The 18,341-nt window shown below is 39.8% G+C and overlaps 1 protein-coding gene across 9 annotated transcripts in view; it reads right to left on the bottom strand.

Annotated features, from left to right (window-relative positions):
• The window catches only part of DACH1 (dachshund family transcription factor 1), a 341,051-nt gene that overhangs the window by 104,857 nt on the left and 217,853 nt on the right, over positions 1-18,341 (bottom strand). For 5 of the 9 annotated variants that reach the window (XM_081198381.1, XM_081198380.1, XM_081198379.1 and 2 more), the window contains one exon: positions 1,939-2,111. In XM_081198381.1, the coding sequence (XP_081054507.1) occupies positions 1,939-2,111 (173 nt within the window). Of the gene's footprint in view, positions 1-1,938; positions 2,112-3,207; positions 3,364-18,341 lie in introns of all 9 variants that reach the window. The other 4 variants (XM_081198376.1, XM_081198375.1, XM_081198374.1 and 1 more) reach the window with 1 other exon arrangement.

An 18,341-nucleotide genomic window follows, 5' to 3' on the forward strand; every position in this document is an offset into this window, starting at 1 on the left:
GGAGAACTTGGTGAATTGTGGGGAGAGGTCAAGAACAGATCTAAGCTGGCAGGGCTCTCCATATCAACTTCCCTACTGAGACAAATTAGGGACTTGTCATTTTACGAATCTCATAATCTAGCATCTGACAGAAAGAGAGAGAGAGAGATGCTTTGGACAATTTCAGTTTTCACGTGTTCCATTTTAAGTTCAGGACAAGAGCAGAATAATTGCTTTAAACTGCCGTACTGAGGATCACGCATCTGCTTCCCACCTGCTGCTGATGGCACAGCTTGGTGCAAAACACTGGCCAAAACCAATTCCATTACATTCTGTACCTTCAAACAAATCCAAATTTTGACTGCCTGGTGGATACAATACATGCGTTCTCTCTAGCTATTCCTCAGTTCCAGAGTTCCCCTACATGCTTTCACGTTCGGGGTAAATTTGGATATTTCAAATCCAAATTAACTTTGAGAACAGGCTCAGGGTGAACAGAGAAAAACAGGAATTATTTTTAGTTTAACTGGGTGAGCTGCTATTAATATAATACCCCTATCCCCTGGGAACAGCGATCTATAAATTCCATTAATGAATTTATATAAGTCACAGCAGTGCTTCTTTTCTAAAAAAGTGTTTGGGGTACTGTCAGGGAACTGCCATCAGTACTGGAGGGGGAGAGCAAAAGCCAGAGGGATCCCAGAGAGCATCCAGGGATCGGGAGAAGCAGCCCATCTTCTGGGGAAGAGAATCAGCGTAGCACCAGTGGAGAAGGGGGGCAGGTGGGGGAATTGGCGAGGCGGTCCCATGACTCCTTGCCTGGGACCAGCGGGGAGAGTAGGGGTCCTCCGCTGCCCACGCCCTCCCTGCGCAGAAGGCTTTCGCGCAGAGAGGGTAGGCGGAGACTAGGCGTCAAAGAGCTTCTTTGCTGGAAGAAGTTTAAGAAACGCCCACTGACGGATTCTGCCAGCGATTGAGGCGGCCACGGGCGAGTGGCTCTCCGGACAGATAAAGTTTACATTAGCAGCCAGCCAGAGAGAGGTTTGCCCTGCTTGCGCACGAGCAACCCCTAGTAAACGTAACAGATACTCTCATTTTGACTCAAGAAAATCACCGTTTTCTAGTTCAAATTGGGAAAAATAAATACAGTAAATGGACAAAAGTACAAAGATTCACAAAATGTTTAGGGGTAATGCATACTCCTGCGTACCCCCAGGACAAGAGTTAGTAGCATCTAGTAAGGGCGTAACTTTCAGGTCACATCTAAAGAAGACCTTCCCAAGAAGGTTGCTGTGATCACAGTTCCCCTTATGGCGTAACTACTGTAACCCCATTAAATGCAGTCTTCCCCACTGCTGCCTTTAAAGCTGCTCTAAATACCTTCCTTCCCTAAGATCCCAGCTGGAGAGGAGACAAAATGAGACTGTCCAATCTGGGTAGTGGTTGAGAGGAGGCAGAGATATAAAGGAATCCAAGCTAAAGAGCCTTAATGGCCTTGGCCACCTGCTTTCATACCATCTTGGCCTCATGGAGAAGAAAGTTTTACAAAAGGCTACAAATGAATAAAAAAATAAAATAAAATAAAGAATAAAAAGCCCACTAAATATAGCAGTCCAAAGCCCATTCCGGTTCAGGGAAGATAGGGCCAGCCCGGGGTGGTACAGAGCTCCTCAACGTAATAAAATCAGGTTGGCACTGCTTTCCAACCAGGAAGTGGCACTGTCCCTGAAAAAGGCTGCCCTCTGGAACCACAGGAGGGAACAATTAAATTAACATTGGCTGCGTTGTGTTTTTGTATGTGAACTAAATGAATGTCTCCAGCTAGTATGATTTGTCCCAGTCAGAGAATCTTATTTTATGATTGAGGAAACGTAGGTCTAAGAAGGGAAAACAGTCAACAAAGATATCATTGCTACTCTCAGTACTTTTTTAAAACAACCACAACCAAACCTGTGTCACCTTAATAACAGACGTTTCAACTCTTGAGGGAGGACTCTGCACTTGAGCCGCGGCTGCCATGTTTGCAATGGTGCTAAGGTGGTTCATCTGGCTCATTGCCATTGTCACAGATGCTGGGGGCAGGCTGACAGGAATGAGAGGGTGGGGCATCATCATAAAAGGGAGCTCCAGGCCTAAGGGGAACAAAATAAAGCAAAATAAACACATTTATGATTTTTAAGTGCTGGGTATCACAAACATTTTTAACATGAAGCAAAGGCAAATTAACTATTCATCAAGCAACGAATTTTCATTCAATTTACTGAATGTTCACAAATGTTCTTCTAACAAGGAAACATGTTTTAAATTACTATTATTATGACTGCTCAATAAATAGCAGGAATGTGATCTGTTCAGTAATTTACACGTGTCCAAATCCAAATACCATCCAGTTCCCATAATTTAATTTTCCTACATTAGTTAAGGGTATGCTGGCTGACCAAGTGGTTGGAGAGAATTGCCAGGACCCAATAGCTAGTAAGTGGGCGACTTCCATAGCTTCAGAAGCTGCCCTGATGCCCACCAGCAGGTAAATAAAGGGTGTGGGTGTGGGTACAACTCTGAACACACTGAGCAGCAGATGAAGTTGGCTGCAGAATCACTTAAAGAAGAAACACATGAATGTATAATAGCACCAGAAGCAGACTAGAGAAAACTGACTCTTAATTTATGGAAGGAATAGTGTCTGCATCATGATTCACTTTTTGGAGTCCTTGGAAACTCTGTGAGGAAAGCAGGACAAAAAGTTCCAAATAAATAAATTATATTGAATGTGAGGAAGCACTGACATGTGGATTCCTCAAACTGCAGTCATAAATGGTATGGTCCCGGCAACACTGTACCACATGATTTATCTGCATGCCTAAATCAGCTCTCAAGTAGATCACAGATATGTTGAGGTAAAGTGCAATACCCAACTGACTATAATGTACATCTAAGCCTTCAGTGAAAGCCCTCATCATGCAAGAAGGATGTTGTTTGTTGCTTATTATGTAACCAAGTCGAACCCTCACTGAAATGTGTCAGATAAAATATTTGCCCCTTTTGTTACTCGTTATTTCCGAAAGTCTGATCCCATAAGAAACATCATCTTTTTTATTACGTTGTATGAAATCACAATTTTTGTTTGCTGGGAGGGGGTTGGTGTTGATTTTTAAGTATACGCTTTAATGTAAAATATAGGATTTTGATAAAGTCTGAATATGAACATGGAAAGATGTTAAGCCGTACCATTTGGCAGAAGGTGGTTCTTTTGGAGAGGGTTAAGAGGATGATTAACTGGAATGTTATGCTGTCCAGGCATGCTGGGGTGGTTAACAGAGGCCTGCAATCCTTGGGTTGGGGGAGACTGAAGTTTCTCTCTATCCCAAGAACCATCAGTGCTTCCTGTGGGGAATGAATATAAATTATTGGGATGCAGGATAATTCCAAAATTGAAGCTTCTGAATTTGCAACCAAGGAGATCAGGTTAATTCCTTTTGCAATTGTCAAATCAGTTTTGGAAGATCCATGGGTGGAGAATTGGAAATATTTTATTTTGAACATATATCCTAGTCTAATTCAATTTAACTTACTGGAGGTTTTCTTGTTGTTGTTAATGTTATTGTATATCCTATAAAAAGTTATATAAATCTCTTTAGGTGCTGTAACTCTCCAATGGTTTGAGATTACCCTGAATGGACACTCTTCCATTGTCTCCCAAGACAGATGGATGCCAACCAACTAACCTCCAAGTAATCTATGAAAAGTTACACATGGTGGAACAATCTGTTATTTTTAATGAAAATCTTACCAAATCTTACCAACCCCTTACCCCTTTTAACTCTTAATAAACACGACTAGAAAAGAATTTGTAGACAGCAAGAAATTCAGAAGATGCTGATGGCACTTTTAAAATAAAATGCATTTAAATGAGTGACTTTAGTGGCAGCATTCGTGTATTTGTGTGTGATAAACTCAGCCCTACATACACTACAGTCTGCTATAGAAAGTGCTACAATAATTGCTTCAAGCCTTCTAATTATGGGAGCCTTACCATGCAAGAAATATTGCTGCTCTGATATTCAATAAACTGAAAAATATTTAGTTCTGTTTTAATTTAACTTGCATGACAATCTTGTGCATCTTTACTAAGAAGACCATTCTGCTGACTTAAGTGAGAGTTAGCCTTAACTAAGCGTACATAGGATTGCAGCACTAGAGAGATAAATCAAATGAAATGTGGTACTGTTAATTGTATGTTTAGTTAAAGAAAACTACGTTCATTGTGAAGCGGTATGCACTATTAAGAGAACTACTGTAAATGCTTTTAAATACAGGTAGATCTCATCTTCCGTGGGGGTTACATTCCTAGCTACTGTGTGTATAGGCAAAATAGTGCAAGCCAGAATTACCCCTGGAATGGCCCCAGGTGACCATCTCTACCTGTCTGAAGTCAGTGCTGAGTGGGCCTTGCCACCCCCAGAAGGTCAATAGCTCCCCCCCCCCACCTTCCAGGGTCTAGGAAGGTTGCTTGGGAGCCCTTGTTGACCTTCCCAGAGTCTGGAAAGCAAGGTGAGGGGTGTGTGCTTTAAAATCTCATTCCACAATGTGTTTTCCTGCCACAGAAAGAGCACCCTGCCTTGCTTTCCAGGTTCCCGGAAGGTTGCACAAGAACTCCCGTGACATTTTGCATGGCCCTTCCCCAATTTATTCATTTTATTTTATTTTCTGCAACCCGTGTAAAGCTGCAATCACATACGTAGAATCAGCATAACATGAGATCTATCTTTATGTTTTGTAATACAGTCAAGGTTTGTTTGTTTTTTCCTGAGAGCATTAAATCGTTAGGATCTTAGACCAAGTTTATAGACTAAATATTCATAGTTGTTTTTCCTTGGTTAGTTACCTAAATTAGGGAGCACATAAGAACCATGTTTCCTCTGCCCTCTTCAGCCTGTGTTATCATGCTTATAATATTTATAATTTGCCACTAGTTATCATCATCAACTTTATTTCAACTTGCCATTAGCCTTAATCATATTCAGACAAAGATAAAAATTTCCTGTGCACGAATCACAGTGAAATAAAAGTTAAAATAAAATCCCAACCCAAACTACAAGCAACTCAATATTATATACTGTATTTTTTCGTCTATAAGACGCCCCCATGTATATTTTGACACCCCCTATTCTGAGGGACTCCGATTTAAGAAAATGTGGGGATATGGCCCCCATATATGACGCACCCAAATTTTGGACATTCTGTTTTAGGGAAAAAATCTAGTCTTATACATGGAAAAATACGGTATTTGCTGGTGAAACAAGACCAAACCTTGTGAAGACGATCAACAATAGTACCTAAGTCTGGAGACAGGATTCTAGATCTGTGTGCTTGACAGGACACCATGCACACGTTCAGCTTATAAGGGGACAGCAAACGTCCCTGACCAGAGGGCACATTGTAATGGTGAAGCATTTTCCATAATTGTATTGCCATACTAGAAAAGGTTTGACCTGTTGAATTTTTCCCTGTCATACTTCTGCTAAGGGCACAAGAACCCCCGCTGCTGCCACCGCCAGAGTCAGCCGTAAAACCAAAGCCTAGGCTGCCATCTTGTACCCACTTACCTGGGAGTAATTCCTATTAAACACGAAGAGACCTATCTCTCAGCAGACACGTATACAGTGAATTCTTAATGAATGCTTGGCTTTTAGCTCCTTCACAGCAAGAGACACGCCTATGCCTCTGCAAAATTTTCACATTTGCTTTTGAGGGGAAGAGGGGTTCTTTAAAAGCATCCGAAATAATTGTAATTGCAGAAAATAACTTCTATTGACTACCTGACCTCAGATGAACCCAACAGAAAAGATGCATCCTGGTTGCTAGGGGGAAAGGAAAACTATGGATATTCCAAGAACTAGAAAATTCGAGAAGAGTAGGAAAACTGTTAAGAGGGGAAACAGCAGCTCTTCAAGACCTCAGGGATTCCTGTTCCCTGGCAATCAAACAACTCACTTGTCCATCACAGCTCTGATTTTACTCATTGGCCAAAAACACCAGCAAGTGGGAGCAGCCAGGGTGACACCTTGTTTTCACAGAAATCATTTAGAAGGGTAACTGCACAGTTTACTTCACAACTTTCTTTCTAGGAGGGCTAGACACTTACTTTTTTTATTTGATGAAAGCTCACGGTCTGGGTGACAGCAGCCACGAAATTAAAAGACGCCTGCTTCTTGGGAGAAAAGCAATGACAAACCTAGACAGCATCTTAAAAAGTAGAGACATCACCTTGCCAACAAAGGTCCGTATAGTAAAAGCTATGGTTTTCCCAGTAGTGATGTATGGAAGTGAGAGCTGGACCATAAAGAAGGCTGATCGCCGAAAAATTGATGCTTTTGAATTCTGTTGCTGGAGGAGACTCCTGAGAGTCCCATGGACTGCAAGAAGAACAAACCTCTCCATTCTTAAGGAAATCAGCCCTGAGTGCTCACTGGAAGGACAGATCATGAAGCTAAGGCTCCAGTACTTTGGCCACCTCATGAGAAGAGAAGACTCCCTGGAAAAGACCCTGATGTTGGGAAAGATTGAGGGCACAAGGAGAAGGGGAAGACAGAGGACGAGATGGTTGGATAGTGTTCGCGAAGCTACCAGCATGAGAATGATCAAACTGCGGGAGGCAGAGGAAGACAGAAGTGCCTGGCATGCTCTGGTCCATGGGGTCACGAAGAGTCAGACACGACTAAACGACTAAACAACAACAACACGGTCTGGGCCCCCTGCCTAGGTGTGCCAGTGAAGGACTTACAGAGCGGGTTGGCAACGCTTGTTTTATATAAGAAGACATTTGCCTCTGGAGTCATCAGTAGTGGGGTAAGGAGAATTCAAAATGTGATATAATTTTTTTATCACATAGATTCATATCAAACCAAAAAACCAAATGGATCACAGAGAAATGAAACAAACCATTCAAATTTTTTACTCATTTAAACTCAGCTTAGTATTTAAGCATTCACTTGGTAGCTCTGGTGACAAGGAATTGTACTTAAACAAGAATAAATAGTTGATGGTGGGCTAATGTACAGGCAACAACCATTTTGTTGTCCTCTCCCACCACAACCACCACACAGTGTTTAATGTCAAAGAATGAAACTTGCTTCTGTGCAAAATGTTTGCAATTTTGTTTTGTCCATAAACAGGATAGGTTTTTTCCCCCTACAGGTTCTTAGAAAAGGTTATTTAAACCTCACCTTTAATTAATTAAATCATTGGTCTTTCATAATTATCGGATTATCTAACCATCTCAATAGTTTACTCTTGGAAAATATTCAGAGTTGAGATGGCATTTCAAACTGCACCAAAGTGGATATAATGGACCACAATCCTATATAGAGTTAAGTACATTCAAAATGAATGAATGAATGAGGGCTTAAGCATGCTTAGTTCTATGCTGTATTATAGTCAATGTTATTATGTGCAGCAGGGACTCAGCTATACAGCTGCAAATAAAATGTGTTAAATGTGTTGTAAAGTGCATTATACAAATCTGACACTAGATGGCGATGGTGAGCTATGGCAGATTCAATATATTTCTCAAAACTTTTTTTTGGGGGGGTAACATTTTCACAACTTTTTTTATATGTGTATAGACTCCACCCAGTTCCAATACACAGTCATTTTCTGTTCTGTCATCTTGTACACATGATTACAAGGAAAGCAGCCTCTTGCTCTGCACCAATGCACGGTTGAAATAATACAGCTTTGTCAGGCTAGTATTATTAAAATACTGCATGACTGTGTGTGAAACTTTTATGTTGTCGCTTTGTGTTTTTTTTCTTTATAAGGAGGGGAGAGGGGAAATATGCTGAAGCTGGAACATTTTGCATAATTTAATTAATTTACGGTTCTAAAACCTAATTTCCTCTCAATATAAAGAAAACAGCTTCTAAGAGGGTGCCCTGCAGCACCCTGGGATATCAGGTGTCCAAGCTCTTAAGCTTATTACAAAGAGTTGACAGCCACTGATGGAAACTTGAAAATGTAAGCTTCAAGCCTAGTTATGAAGAAGAAAATGAAAGAAAAAGAAAACTTTCTGAAATCATATGGGTGTCAGAAAGCAAGCAAGTACTGAACAGCTTGGAAAACTCATGGCTATATTACTCTATTTGTGTAAATAGTTGAACATTAAATAAATATAATACATGTGTGTGCTTTTTAAATTAAAAAAAAATCATTGGAGAAACAACAAAAGATGTATTGTCTTATTTTCCCTTTTCCTGTAATATTTTTGCCCACTAACGTTCCTTGTTTTGGGTCTGGGAAGAAAAGAAAATGTGATTAACGGAGCCAAAATCAGTGTCCAAGTAGTTGTCTAAGGGATTATCGGGGACGTCTCACCTATGCCTTATTCTCTGGTTGTTGCAATTTAAATTGCAGAGATATTTGTAATTAATCTGATTCTCCACCTGCATCTTTCTACAGGCATTAACCATTTGGAATCTAATTAACATAGGCTTGGATCTGAACTAAGGTGGCTGAACTTAGGTCCCAATGAAGTCAAGGGAACTTCATTTTTCCCTCATAAGGTATCCCTTGGCCCTTATACATCTTCTGTATTTTTATATGAACATTGCCTTGGCCTACTATAGTCTATGTATGATTATATTCTATGCTGAATATATTCTATACTCTATTCTATGCTGAGTATATTCTATACTCCATCTACTAAATGTTAATCATTTTGGTCCCTCAGTAAATGAAGGATCTTCTTCAGTATAATAATCCAAATCAAACATTTGGTTCTCCTTCCTCAAAATGTGAATATGCGTAGCACTTTACTTTTATGTGATGAAGCTTAACCGTTTGAAATTAGTTACCATATGGAAGAGAGACTACACCTCACTAAAGCATCTTGAGAACTTCAGATGAAAGGTTTTACTTAATACAGAGCATGATTAAACTAGAAATGGTGCATTAAGGAAATACTTCTGAAGAGAACAGAATATTACTTCAACAGCATTGGTATTACTTTTCCATAAAGGGCATGACGCCTTCAGAACCTATTGCACTCACAACTTGTGACCCATCAAGTGAAAAGCACCCCACCAACCATATATTGCAGATTGGCAGATGTTTCACTATCAAGTTTGTCAAACCACAACGCACTGCCATGCACTGTGGGGTGCATTCAAAATGGCAGGTTGCAAATCACAGAGGCCTTTTTCTAGGCAATTTCTTGCCCTCCCCTATTACAAAATAAAAAAGTTAGACTGGCCTCATGAATGAGACTTGGGACTCAGCTAGATTGGTAAAGAAAAAGTGTTGTATATATGATATAACCAGTGCTTTTTTCGGGGGGGGGGATACGCATACCCCTAAACATTTTGTGAATCTTTGTACTTTTGTCCATTTACTGTATTTATTTTTCCCAATTTGAACTATAAAATGGTGATTTTCATGAGTCAAAATGAGAATACCCCTCAACATTTTTTTAGAAGAAAAAGCACTGGATATAACACTTTGACACCAGATGGCGCTGTGGAGCCCCATCTTTCCATACTGGATTTCCCGGTATGAGTTTATAACACGTTTAACTGAATCGCTTCTTTGACGTGTCTAGATCCAGACTTGGGCTCATTCGTCTGCACTCTTCCTCCACATGGTCATGAGAAGATTGGGATCCTTTCATTCCACTTCTGTGTTAAGTCTAAATCCAGACAAACTGTGGTCAGGCTTAACTCTGGCTTAGGGAAGCTTGCCAAATTGACTCTGTGGGTTACAATCCTGACTATTATTATTATTATTATTATTATTATTATTATTATTATTATTATTCCGCCCCATACCCAGAAGACGAGGACTCAAGTAAGCCATACTTAGGATTAGCCAAGCTTTCAGGTTTGACAAAAATAATAAGCCCCAGTTAATTGGAAATGCAATGCTTCAAATCTCCTCACAGCTACACCAGAGAAGGAGTGGCCGAAGACACCTCACAAGCGAAAGGCTTGCTCATGTAATGCAAAACCACAGTTTAGCACTGAGCTGGGGAACTTCAGACCTAAGGGCTTATATCTGACCTCCAGGCTTCTCTTTGAACTCTCCTTAGGCCACACCCTGCCCTGAGACCACATCTCCTCTCCCCAGGTCAAAGGCTTCATTGGCTTTCCTCGGTACTCTCCTTGAGCATTTTGTTCACATCACTGTGTTTATAAAGGTAAAGGGGTAAAGGGACCCCTGACCACTAGGTCCAGTCGTGATCGACTCTGGGGTTGCGGTGCTCATCTCGCTTTATTGGCCGAGGGAGCCGGTGTACAGCTTCCGGGTCATGTGGCCAGCATGACTAAGCCTCTTCTGGCGAACCAGAGCAGCACATGGAAACGCCGTTGACCTTCCCGCCAGAGTGGTACCTATTTATCTACTTGCACTTTAACGTGCTTTTGAACTGCTAGGTTGGCAGGAGCAGGGACTGAGCAACGGGAGCTCACCCCATCACGGGGATTCGAACCGCCGACCTTTTGGTCGGCAAGTCCTAGGCTCTGTGGTTTAACCCACAGCGCCACCCATGCCCCACTGTGTTTATATGCAGGTATAAAAAATGCAAATTTATGTTTGGACACAACGTTAAGATTTACATCACTTGCTCCACCTACGTTTTCCTCTGGTCCCACCCACCACTGGCATGTGGCCCCCAAACATTTCCCTACAAGAAGATGTGCCCCTTGGGCTAAAAGAGGTTCCCCACACATGGCTGAGCATTACATTCCAACAATTTCATTGCGTGGATGATTATTATCAGTGAATTATTAGCAAGTGAACTAAAACTCTGCATGATGCAATAGAGTCACAGTCCGCTAAGACGTGGCTTCCCACACTATAAATTTTATCTCAAGTGACAATCGGTAATAATTAAAAGTCCACAGTCCTTTTTTCCTGGCCAAGCTTCAGAGCTTCATAAACTGCTTCATCCTCTTAAGAGGAATAAAAAAACATAAAGGGTTGAAAAGTATAAAGAACAGAACTTCTACAAATACATTAGCAGGGAAATTGAAGTACCTGAAGGTATCATCAAAAAAATACCCTCACAATTTATAGCATACTTTTTTCAAAGACAACTTAAATGCTCACATCAATGAGAAATAATTGAGTGATAATTGTATGTTGACACTTATGAAAGCTTTACAAGCTTTTAAGAGCAAGTAGCTTTAAAGATTGACCAGGTTGTCCTAGATATACTCCTCAGCTGTCTTTTATCCTGAGTTGTTTAGTTAACACCAGCTAACTGATTTGCCAGGGAAATGGCTACTCAAATTATTGTTAAGTGTGGTCACCTGAATCTAAAACACAATGTCCATTTATTTCAACAGAACATACAGACCCAACACTATTCAGATTACGGGAGAATATCCCACCTGCATGTGTGGGGCTCACTACTACCTAACTCCCAAGAAAGTTAGCTATTTAGGGGTCAGCAGAGAGAACTTCACCCTCAAGACCATTCTGCGAGACTGAGATAGCGAAAATTTGGACAGAGGTCTTCCCAGTCCCAGTCTGACACACAGATCTACCTGGTATTCAGAATACCTTAAGGGAAGACAGGTGGTCAAGAGCTCATATGACAAGCCCTGAGTCAGGGCTCAGTCTCACTGAAATGGAACTCCAATGGAACTAACTTGTACCCACCAGTTTTGCCACAACATGGGTGGGAATGCACATGTCACTTTATATCCTGTGGAGATCAGTGCAAAGTACACTGATGTACATTCCCAATGAGATGTACATCCTAATGATCATATGGGGTGTTCAAGTGATTTGTGCTCATATTCCTGATCCAGCAAGTGATATGGAATGTCTGTGTTGGAGTAAGCAAGCCCAGGAATGATCTGCTGGACCAATAACACATTATATTATTAGAACAATTTTTCAAGCAGCCTGTTTTGTACTGAACGTGTGTTTAAATATTCAAAATACTAAAGGTAGCAAATGTCATTTCTTTCATAGTTACAAAATGCAAACTCCAAGTGTTTTATCCTAATGAATAAATGAGTTTGTCCTTTATGTATAAAATATAGTTTGTGTTTGTTGCACAATATTTTTTAATAATAGATGAATTTTAGGTTTGCTTCAACATATTCAATAAAGTGTGATTAATTTGGTTTTTAAAAAATGCAAACTAGACATTACTATATTACTTTGCAAAATGCACAGCTTGCAACATTATTGTCTCAGTGGGATCTTAAATTGAATTGTAAAATGTGTCTTATTTCCAGTTTGATTTATGTAAGAAATTGCAGCGGTGAATATCCTTTTTGAAATTCAGTGCTTCCCAACTTCAATTACGCTTACATACAACCACACACGTGTGCGTTACGTTACAGAAAACGTTCAACATTTTGTGAATATCCAAGTGCTGACGGTCCAGGTGAATTTTGTGGATGCCCAAACCTAGATTATGTTTTCCCACTTTTCAGACATATACAAGTAAATTCTGAGCATCACATTCAGTTTAATTTACACTCAATGTATAGCTATCAGCTGTGCCAATAAAACTCAAATACTAAACTAATAACAGTACATATATTATACTAAAATATTCTAAATAAAATCTGCCCTAACCTTTACAGCTAAATATGCAAGTTATGTTGAGTGATTATTTCCACTGAGGCCTGCTCCTATCTTCATCCCACTCAGTTAATACTAGGCTTTCCTCATTATGGTGGAGAGCCACGATTATCTCATCACCCCCTGCCCCCAATCTTATAGGTCAGTAATCATCTGAAGCTACTACTCCTTTGAACCACAAAAAATAAGTATAAAAGATAAGGGATGTGCTTGAACTGAGCCTATGATACTCAAAATATTTGATGAATGTCGACAATCATGGGTGATCCTTCATTTTGGGAGCATTTAGCTTTGAATAATAACATTCACAAGATTTTGGACCTTCACCCGAATATAGAAAAGTATGTCTTAACAACTTAACTTGATTTGATATATCTTAAAGTAGCTTAGAATGAATGTCTGGATTCCCTTGCCTGTCTCCTACACATGCTATTTACATGTGTAATCAGTTTGTTATAAAGCTTTACAGATTTAGACTTTATATGTGTTCTGACTATGGGGGGGGGGGGAGATGACGACACCTGCCACACACCCACAATCTTCAAATAATGCCTTTCTTCAGTGAATTATCATTTTCTCTCCTTTTTTTTTTTAGGTTTTCCATTATGACAAATTAGATAACACATTTTTGACATGTTCTGTGATTTTATTGCGATATTCTAAGTAATTACCAAATCTCTTTTTCTCCCCAAAAAAAGCTCTCCTGTGCCCTTAGAATTAATCTATGATAGCATTTAGCTTGGCTTTTTGAAGTAAATATCACTAGATAAAAAAGCCAGCTGGTCCTGAATAATGGGATACTTGAATGCATGTATTAGTGTTTGAAAATGAGAGCACAAATCTTCTAAAAAGATTAATTTCCATAAGAAAGATAGCTCACAGATCTACAAAAAGCATAAATTCAAAACATAATAAACTGGCAAGAGAGAAAGGTAGATTAAAGTAAAGGCAGTAACACCTTGTTACTGCAGCTGTTATATAGCACTGATTCTGTATCAACTGCAATTGGTAAGTACTGGAAGGCTGTTCAAAGCTTTTGACATAAAGCGACAGTCTGGAAGATATTGTGTGCCATACGTAATAATGTGGCTGGGGACTGTGGTTTTTTATATATAAATAATGTAACTCTCATTCTCAACAATCAGATCTTCAAGAGGAATCACAAAGAGGCTCAGAGCCTCAGTATAACGTGAAGAGCAGAGAAACATTTTGTATGTTTATTAAAGATTTAGATTTGACAAGAGCTCTGCTTTATCACACTCCAAAAATACTACCATCACTACATAAAGCAACTTTTGCTGCCCTATGGAGTATACTTCTAATATCCTGTTTCAAAATAAGTTTCTTTGAATGGGTCTATAGTGCTGCTCACCCAGTGATTTTGACTATAATTAATGAAACAAATTTGCTGCTGGCCTTCAACAAAACACATGCAGATTCAAATTTTATTATCTATTTCTAAAGTCAGCAGGAGTTTCTGAATAAGGAGAGGAGGGACCCTATCTAACAAAAATATGCCATGCACCATTTGATATGTTTTAGTGAAAGCTTAAGAGAGCATTTCTGTCCTAATCCTTAAAGTGCCACATGGAAGTAAGGCTACATGGTTTAAGCAGAACTTCTTTTTAAATAATACATCTATTAAAAAGATACAAGGCATAAAATTCAATCCAGTGGTACCTTGGGTTAAGTACTTAATTTGTTCTGGAGGTCCGTTCTTAACCTGAAACTGTTCTTAACCTGAAGCACCTCTTTAGCTAATGGGGCCTCCTGCTGCTGCCACGCCACCAGAGCACGATTTCTGTTCTCATCCTGAAGCAAAGTTCTTAACCCGAGGTACTATTTCTGGGTTAGCAAAGTCTGTAACCTGAAGCGTCTGTAACCTGAAGTGTATGTAACCCGAGGTACCACTGTAGATAAAAATATGACAAGCTACAAGTTTGTATACTATAATGATAGCCCTTGCTAGTTAATTATACATGGTCTTTGGGGTCCAATATTATCTCCATCTTTAGTGCCCTACAGATATCCTAAGGGCTGCCCAAAACTGTGCTTTTGTGCTTATTCAGTGCAATCTTACATCCTTGCTAGCTCCACCTGCAATTCTTGTCCTCTCACTCTGAGGGGGTGATCACATCTATAACCATCACATCTACATTCCAACCACAATATGAGACAAAGATCTAATGTAGTGGGTAATCCATTAATGGCCAGAGGCTAAATCATGTCCTCTAGCTGCAGGCTTAGAAAGATTCACACATCTGTGTTAGAATGACAAGGAAGCATGGGAGATAGGAAGGGTTGCTACAGACTGCTTTAGAAAATGGCAGGTTTAGCTTAGAGACAAGTTACATTTGACATGGAAGACACTCCTCATGGCAATGCTTAAGAAGGAAAGCTAACAAATCCAAACCAAGATCAAGAGATGAGAACAAACTTATTTGTCACTGAACAAAAACTTCACAAAGAAAAATGAAAACAAAATATTGTAAAACTATTGCTGCATTGTCTGTCCCTTGCTCCATCACATTTTCTTGCATTTTCTTGCCATACTATCCTCTGGAATACACTACACTAGGAAGTGAGGAGCTATAGCCTTCCACTAGAAAGGGGGAATGCATTAAGAAGTCTTCTTAGGACCTTGGAGACTGTATTAACTATGACCTGCTTTGCTTGCTAATGTCCCTTTTTTGGTTAAGATGCTTGAGAAGGTGGTGGTTCATTTCCAAGCACAATTGGATGAAGTCAGTTAGACCGGACTGATTTCAGCCTGATGGATGACCTTCATCTTGAGAGAGATAGGGTGTGTGCAAAAGCTGTTCATACTCCTGGACCTCTTAGGAGCTTTTGATATTATCAGCCATTGTATCCTGCTGCATCCACTCTGTACGGTGGGAGCTGGGAAAATGGTGATATCGTGGCTCTGCTCCTACCTTCAGGGTCAGTTTCAGAAATTTGCAATGGAAGGTGGGGAGACCCTTTGATCAATGCCATGGCACTTGTGGTGTAGAGCTCTGCAATGTTTCATTTTGTCCCTCATGATCTCATCTATATGATGCATCTGGGTGAGGTCATCAAATGGTTTTTAGTGAGCTGAAGAGAAACCAGTCAGATAAGGCTATGTAGGTGCTGACTAGGTGTTTGGATTTAGTAATGGGGTGGATAAACACCAGTAACCTGAAGCTAAACGCAGACAAGATGGAGGTGCTGAGAGTTCATTTTCTGCATCTGGAAACTAGGTGTATAACCCATTCTGGGTAGGCTTGAATTCCCCTTGAAGGACTAGTTACACAGTTTAGGAGGTACTTGTTATTTGACACTGTCACTATTATTGTTGTTGTTGTTGTTGTTGTTGTTGTTGTTGTTATTTCTTCACCACATATGGGTCTCAAAGCAGCTTACCAAAATTAAAACATATATTAAAGCACCAGAACAGTACGTATGGTGCAAAGGTCTCTTGAATATTTCCCAGAGCTACCTGGATATGCCAGCAGTAGCAGATTTGAGGGGAGGAATGCTCACTTGATCTCTAGTTGGTTGTGTTGCTGCCACTCTGAGTGGGAAGGATGAGGCAGCAGCAAAGTCAGTGCAGTGCAAATGAACCCCTACCCTGCGCCCGCTACCTCCTGAGTTGGGTAGGGAGGTGGTACCACAAGGTATTTCCAGGAAAAGTGTATTCTGTGGTCTACTTCTGGAGAAGAAGCATGGATGCCATGTACACGTGGTAGAGTTTGTGCCATGGCTCCAGATCCAAGCACCTCGTGGCATTGGGCAACAGGCTGCCCAAGAACTACCAGCAGTTGACCCTGAAGAATGGGTTGCATTCACACATCATGACCTTCAACTATGTCATGGGTGATGCTCTGGGCTGTACAAGCCGCCACCCACCCCCACCCCCTTTGGAGTTTGCTTTTAAGAATGATCAGATAATTTTAGCCATTGTGGGGACCTCTTCTGGTACCCAAAAGGAATATATGTAAGGAGCTAAATGTTTACCCTACTTGAAGAAAAAGGCTGAAGTCAGCTGGGCCATGAATGGCATCACTAAAGGGATTATAAAAACCGTCCCTCGGAAATGCTCCAATTATGAAGTTCATACGTTGCAATCTCCATGGCCTCTCTCCCAAAGCACTCATCAAACACCTTGAAGAGAAAGAGGAAATGGAAGGCTATTTCCTAATTAATGGTACAGAAAAGGGGTCAGAATGGTGATTATGCCAAGGTGCAACTTTCTCCCTTGCAACGATAAAACCAAAATGGAAATCCAGAGGCCTTGGCTATGCAAAATGTGGTGTCTTGATACACTGTGCTAAAGATGAGCACATGGCACTTTCATTACCCTGAAAGGGGCACAGTGGTGGTGAACTTCATTCATCAGAAAAACCATGCATCCGGTCTTACAAAAAAGATTGCGGAGGTGTGCTACTTTTCCTTTGGCCTTCTGAATATTTATGCATATTTTCTCTATATCCTAATATATATGTACGTGAAGAAATCTACATTTTGAAAGGTGAAAATGTTGATTTTCACAAAGTAAGTGAATTTACTAGTAAGCAGATTTATAGAATAGCAAATGCTGTGTTTTATAGTGTTGTAACCTGCCCAGGGACCTTCTGGTAATGAGATGGGTAAGAAATATATATTTTGATATGGTTATTGTTGTTATTTTTCTATTGCTATTAGCAGTGATGTAACTGGGCAAAGGTCAGATGAGCATCATCACCCTGCTCACCACTGGGTCATTTATGCCAAGAATTGAAACTGGGACTCCTGTATGTGAAGCAGATACTCTACAACTCAACTATAGCCATTCCCTCCTGTGCGATGGCACAATCATTTATTGTTTGTGATTTTGGTTGTTTGGATGTGGACATCATTTACTACTAATTATTTTATTATTTTGATTGGCTGTTTCTATTATGCCCTGTATCCCACCCTGGTAACTACAGATGGGTGGGTTATAAATAATCTTAACAAACAAATAATATATGATGATAGCAACGTATTGCATAAGGATTCTAATTGTTGGTTCACTATTATCCATTAAAAGAAAACTGCAATGGAAAATATAAACTATTAAGATTAATTTTATTATTTGTCATTTTAAAGAAAGTGCGTACTTCTTACTTAATTTAATGATGGGATACTATCAACCACATTAAAAGAGATGCATATTCATAGTGTGTTAAATACTGAAGTACATTTGTGTCATAAATATTATTCTAAAATCATACAGACCAGGGAAGACACAAAATATTCATTTACAGTGCTGAACATCCAGAAGCATTCCGATTGTAATTGTGATTCTCTTTGGGTTATTCTATGAATAATACACAAAATGCTCATAGCAATTTTTATATGGTAACTTGAGGTTGTTTTCCCCCCAACCTTCTCCAAGAAAGCTGCTTTTAGTTAAAACATAAAGATGGTAGTTACAAGGTTTCTGCAAACATAACTGCTATTCCATTAAGGAAATGGCACAGCAAACAGTAAATAGTGCCCCCGAGGGAAATGTAAGTATTGATTTTATTACAATGTTGGTTGGTTTGTACTTGCAATTGTCAACTCTCATTTTAGGCTGTGCATTAAGTGTCCTTATAATAGCTTTAGAAAAGAGTAAATATTAATTAGAAAATATTGGTAATGCTTTTATATGTCTTGGGCTTACTGAACAATACAAATATTTTAAAAGAAAGAAAAGAGGGGCTGTTTGTAGCTAACAAAAAAAAAAAGAGGAGAGCAACCCCGTAAACAGATTAATTGATTTA

This window comes from Podarcis bocagei, assembly GCF_964188305.1.
Source record: "Podarcis bocagei genome assembly, chromosome: 6".
Lineage (NCBI taxonomy): Eukaryota > Metazoa > Chordata > Lepidosauria > Squamata > Lacertidae > Podarcis > Podarcis bocagei.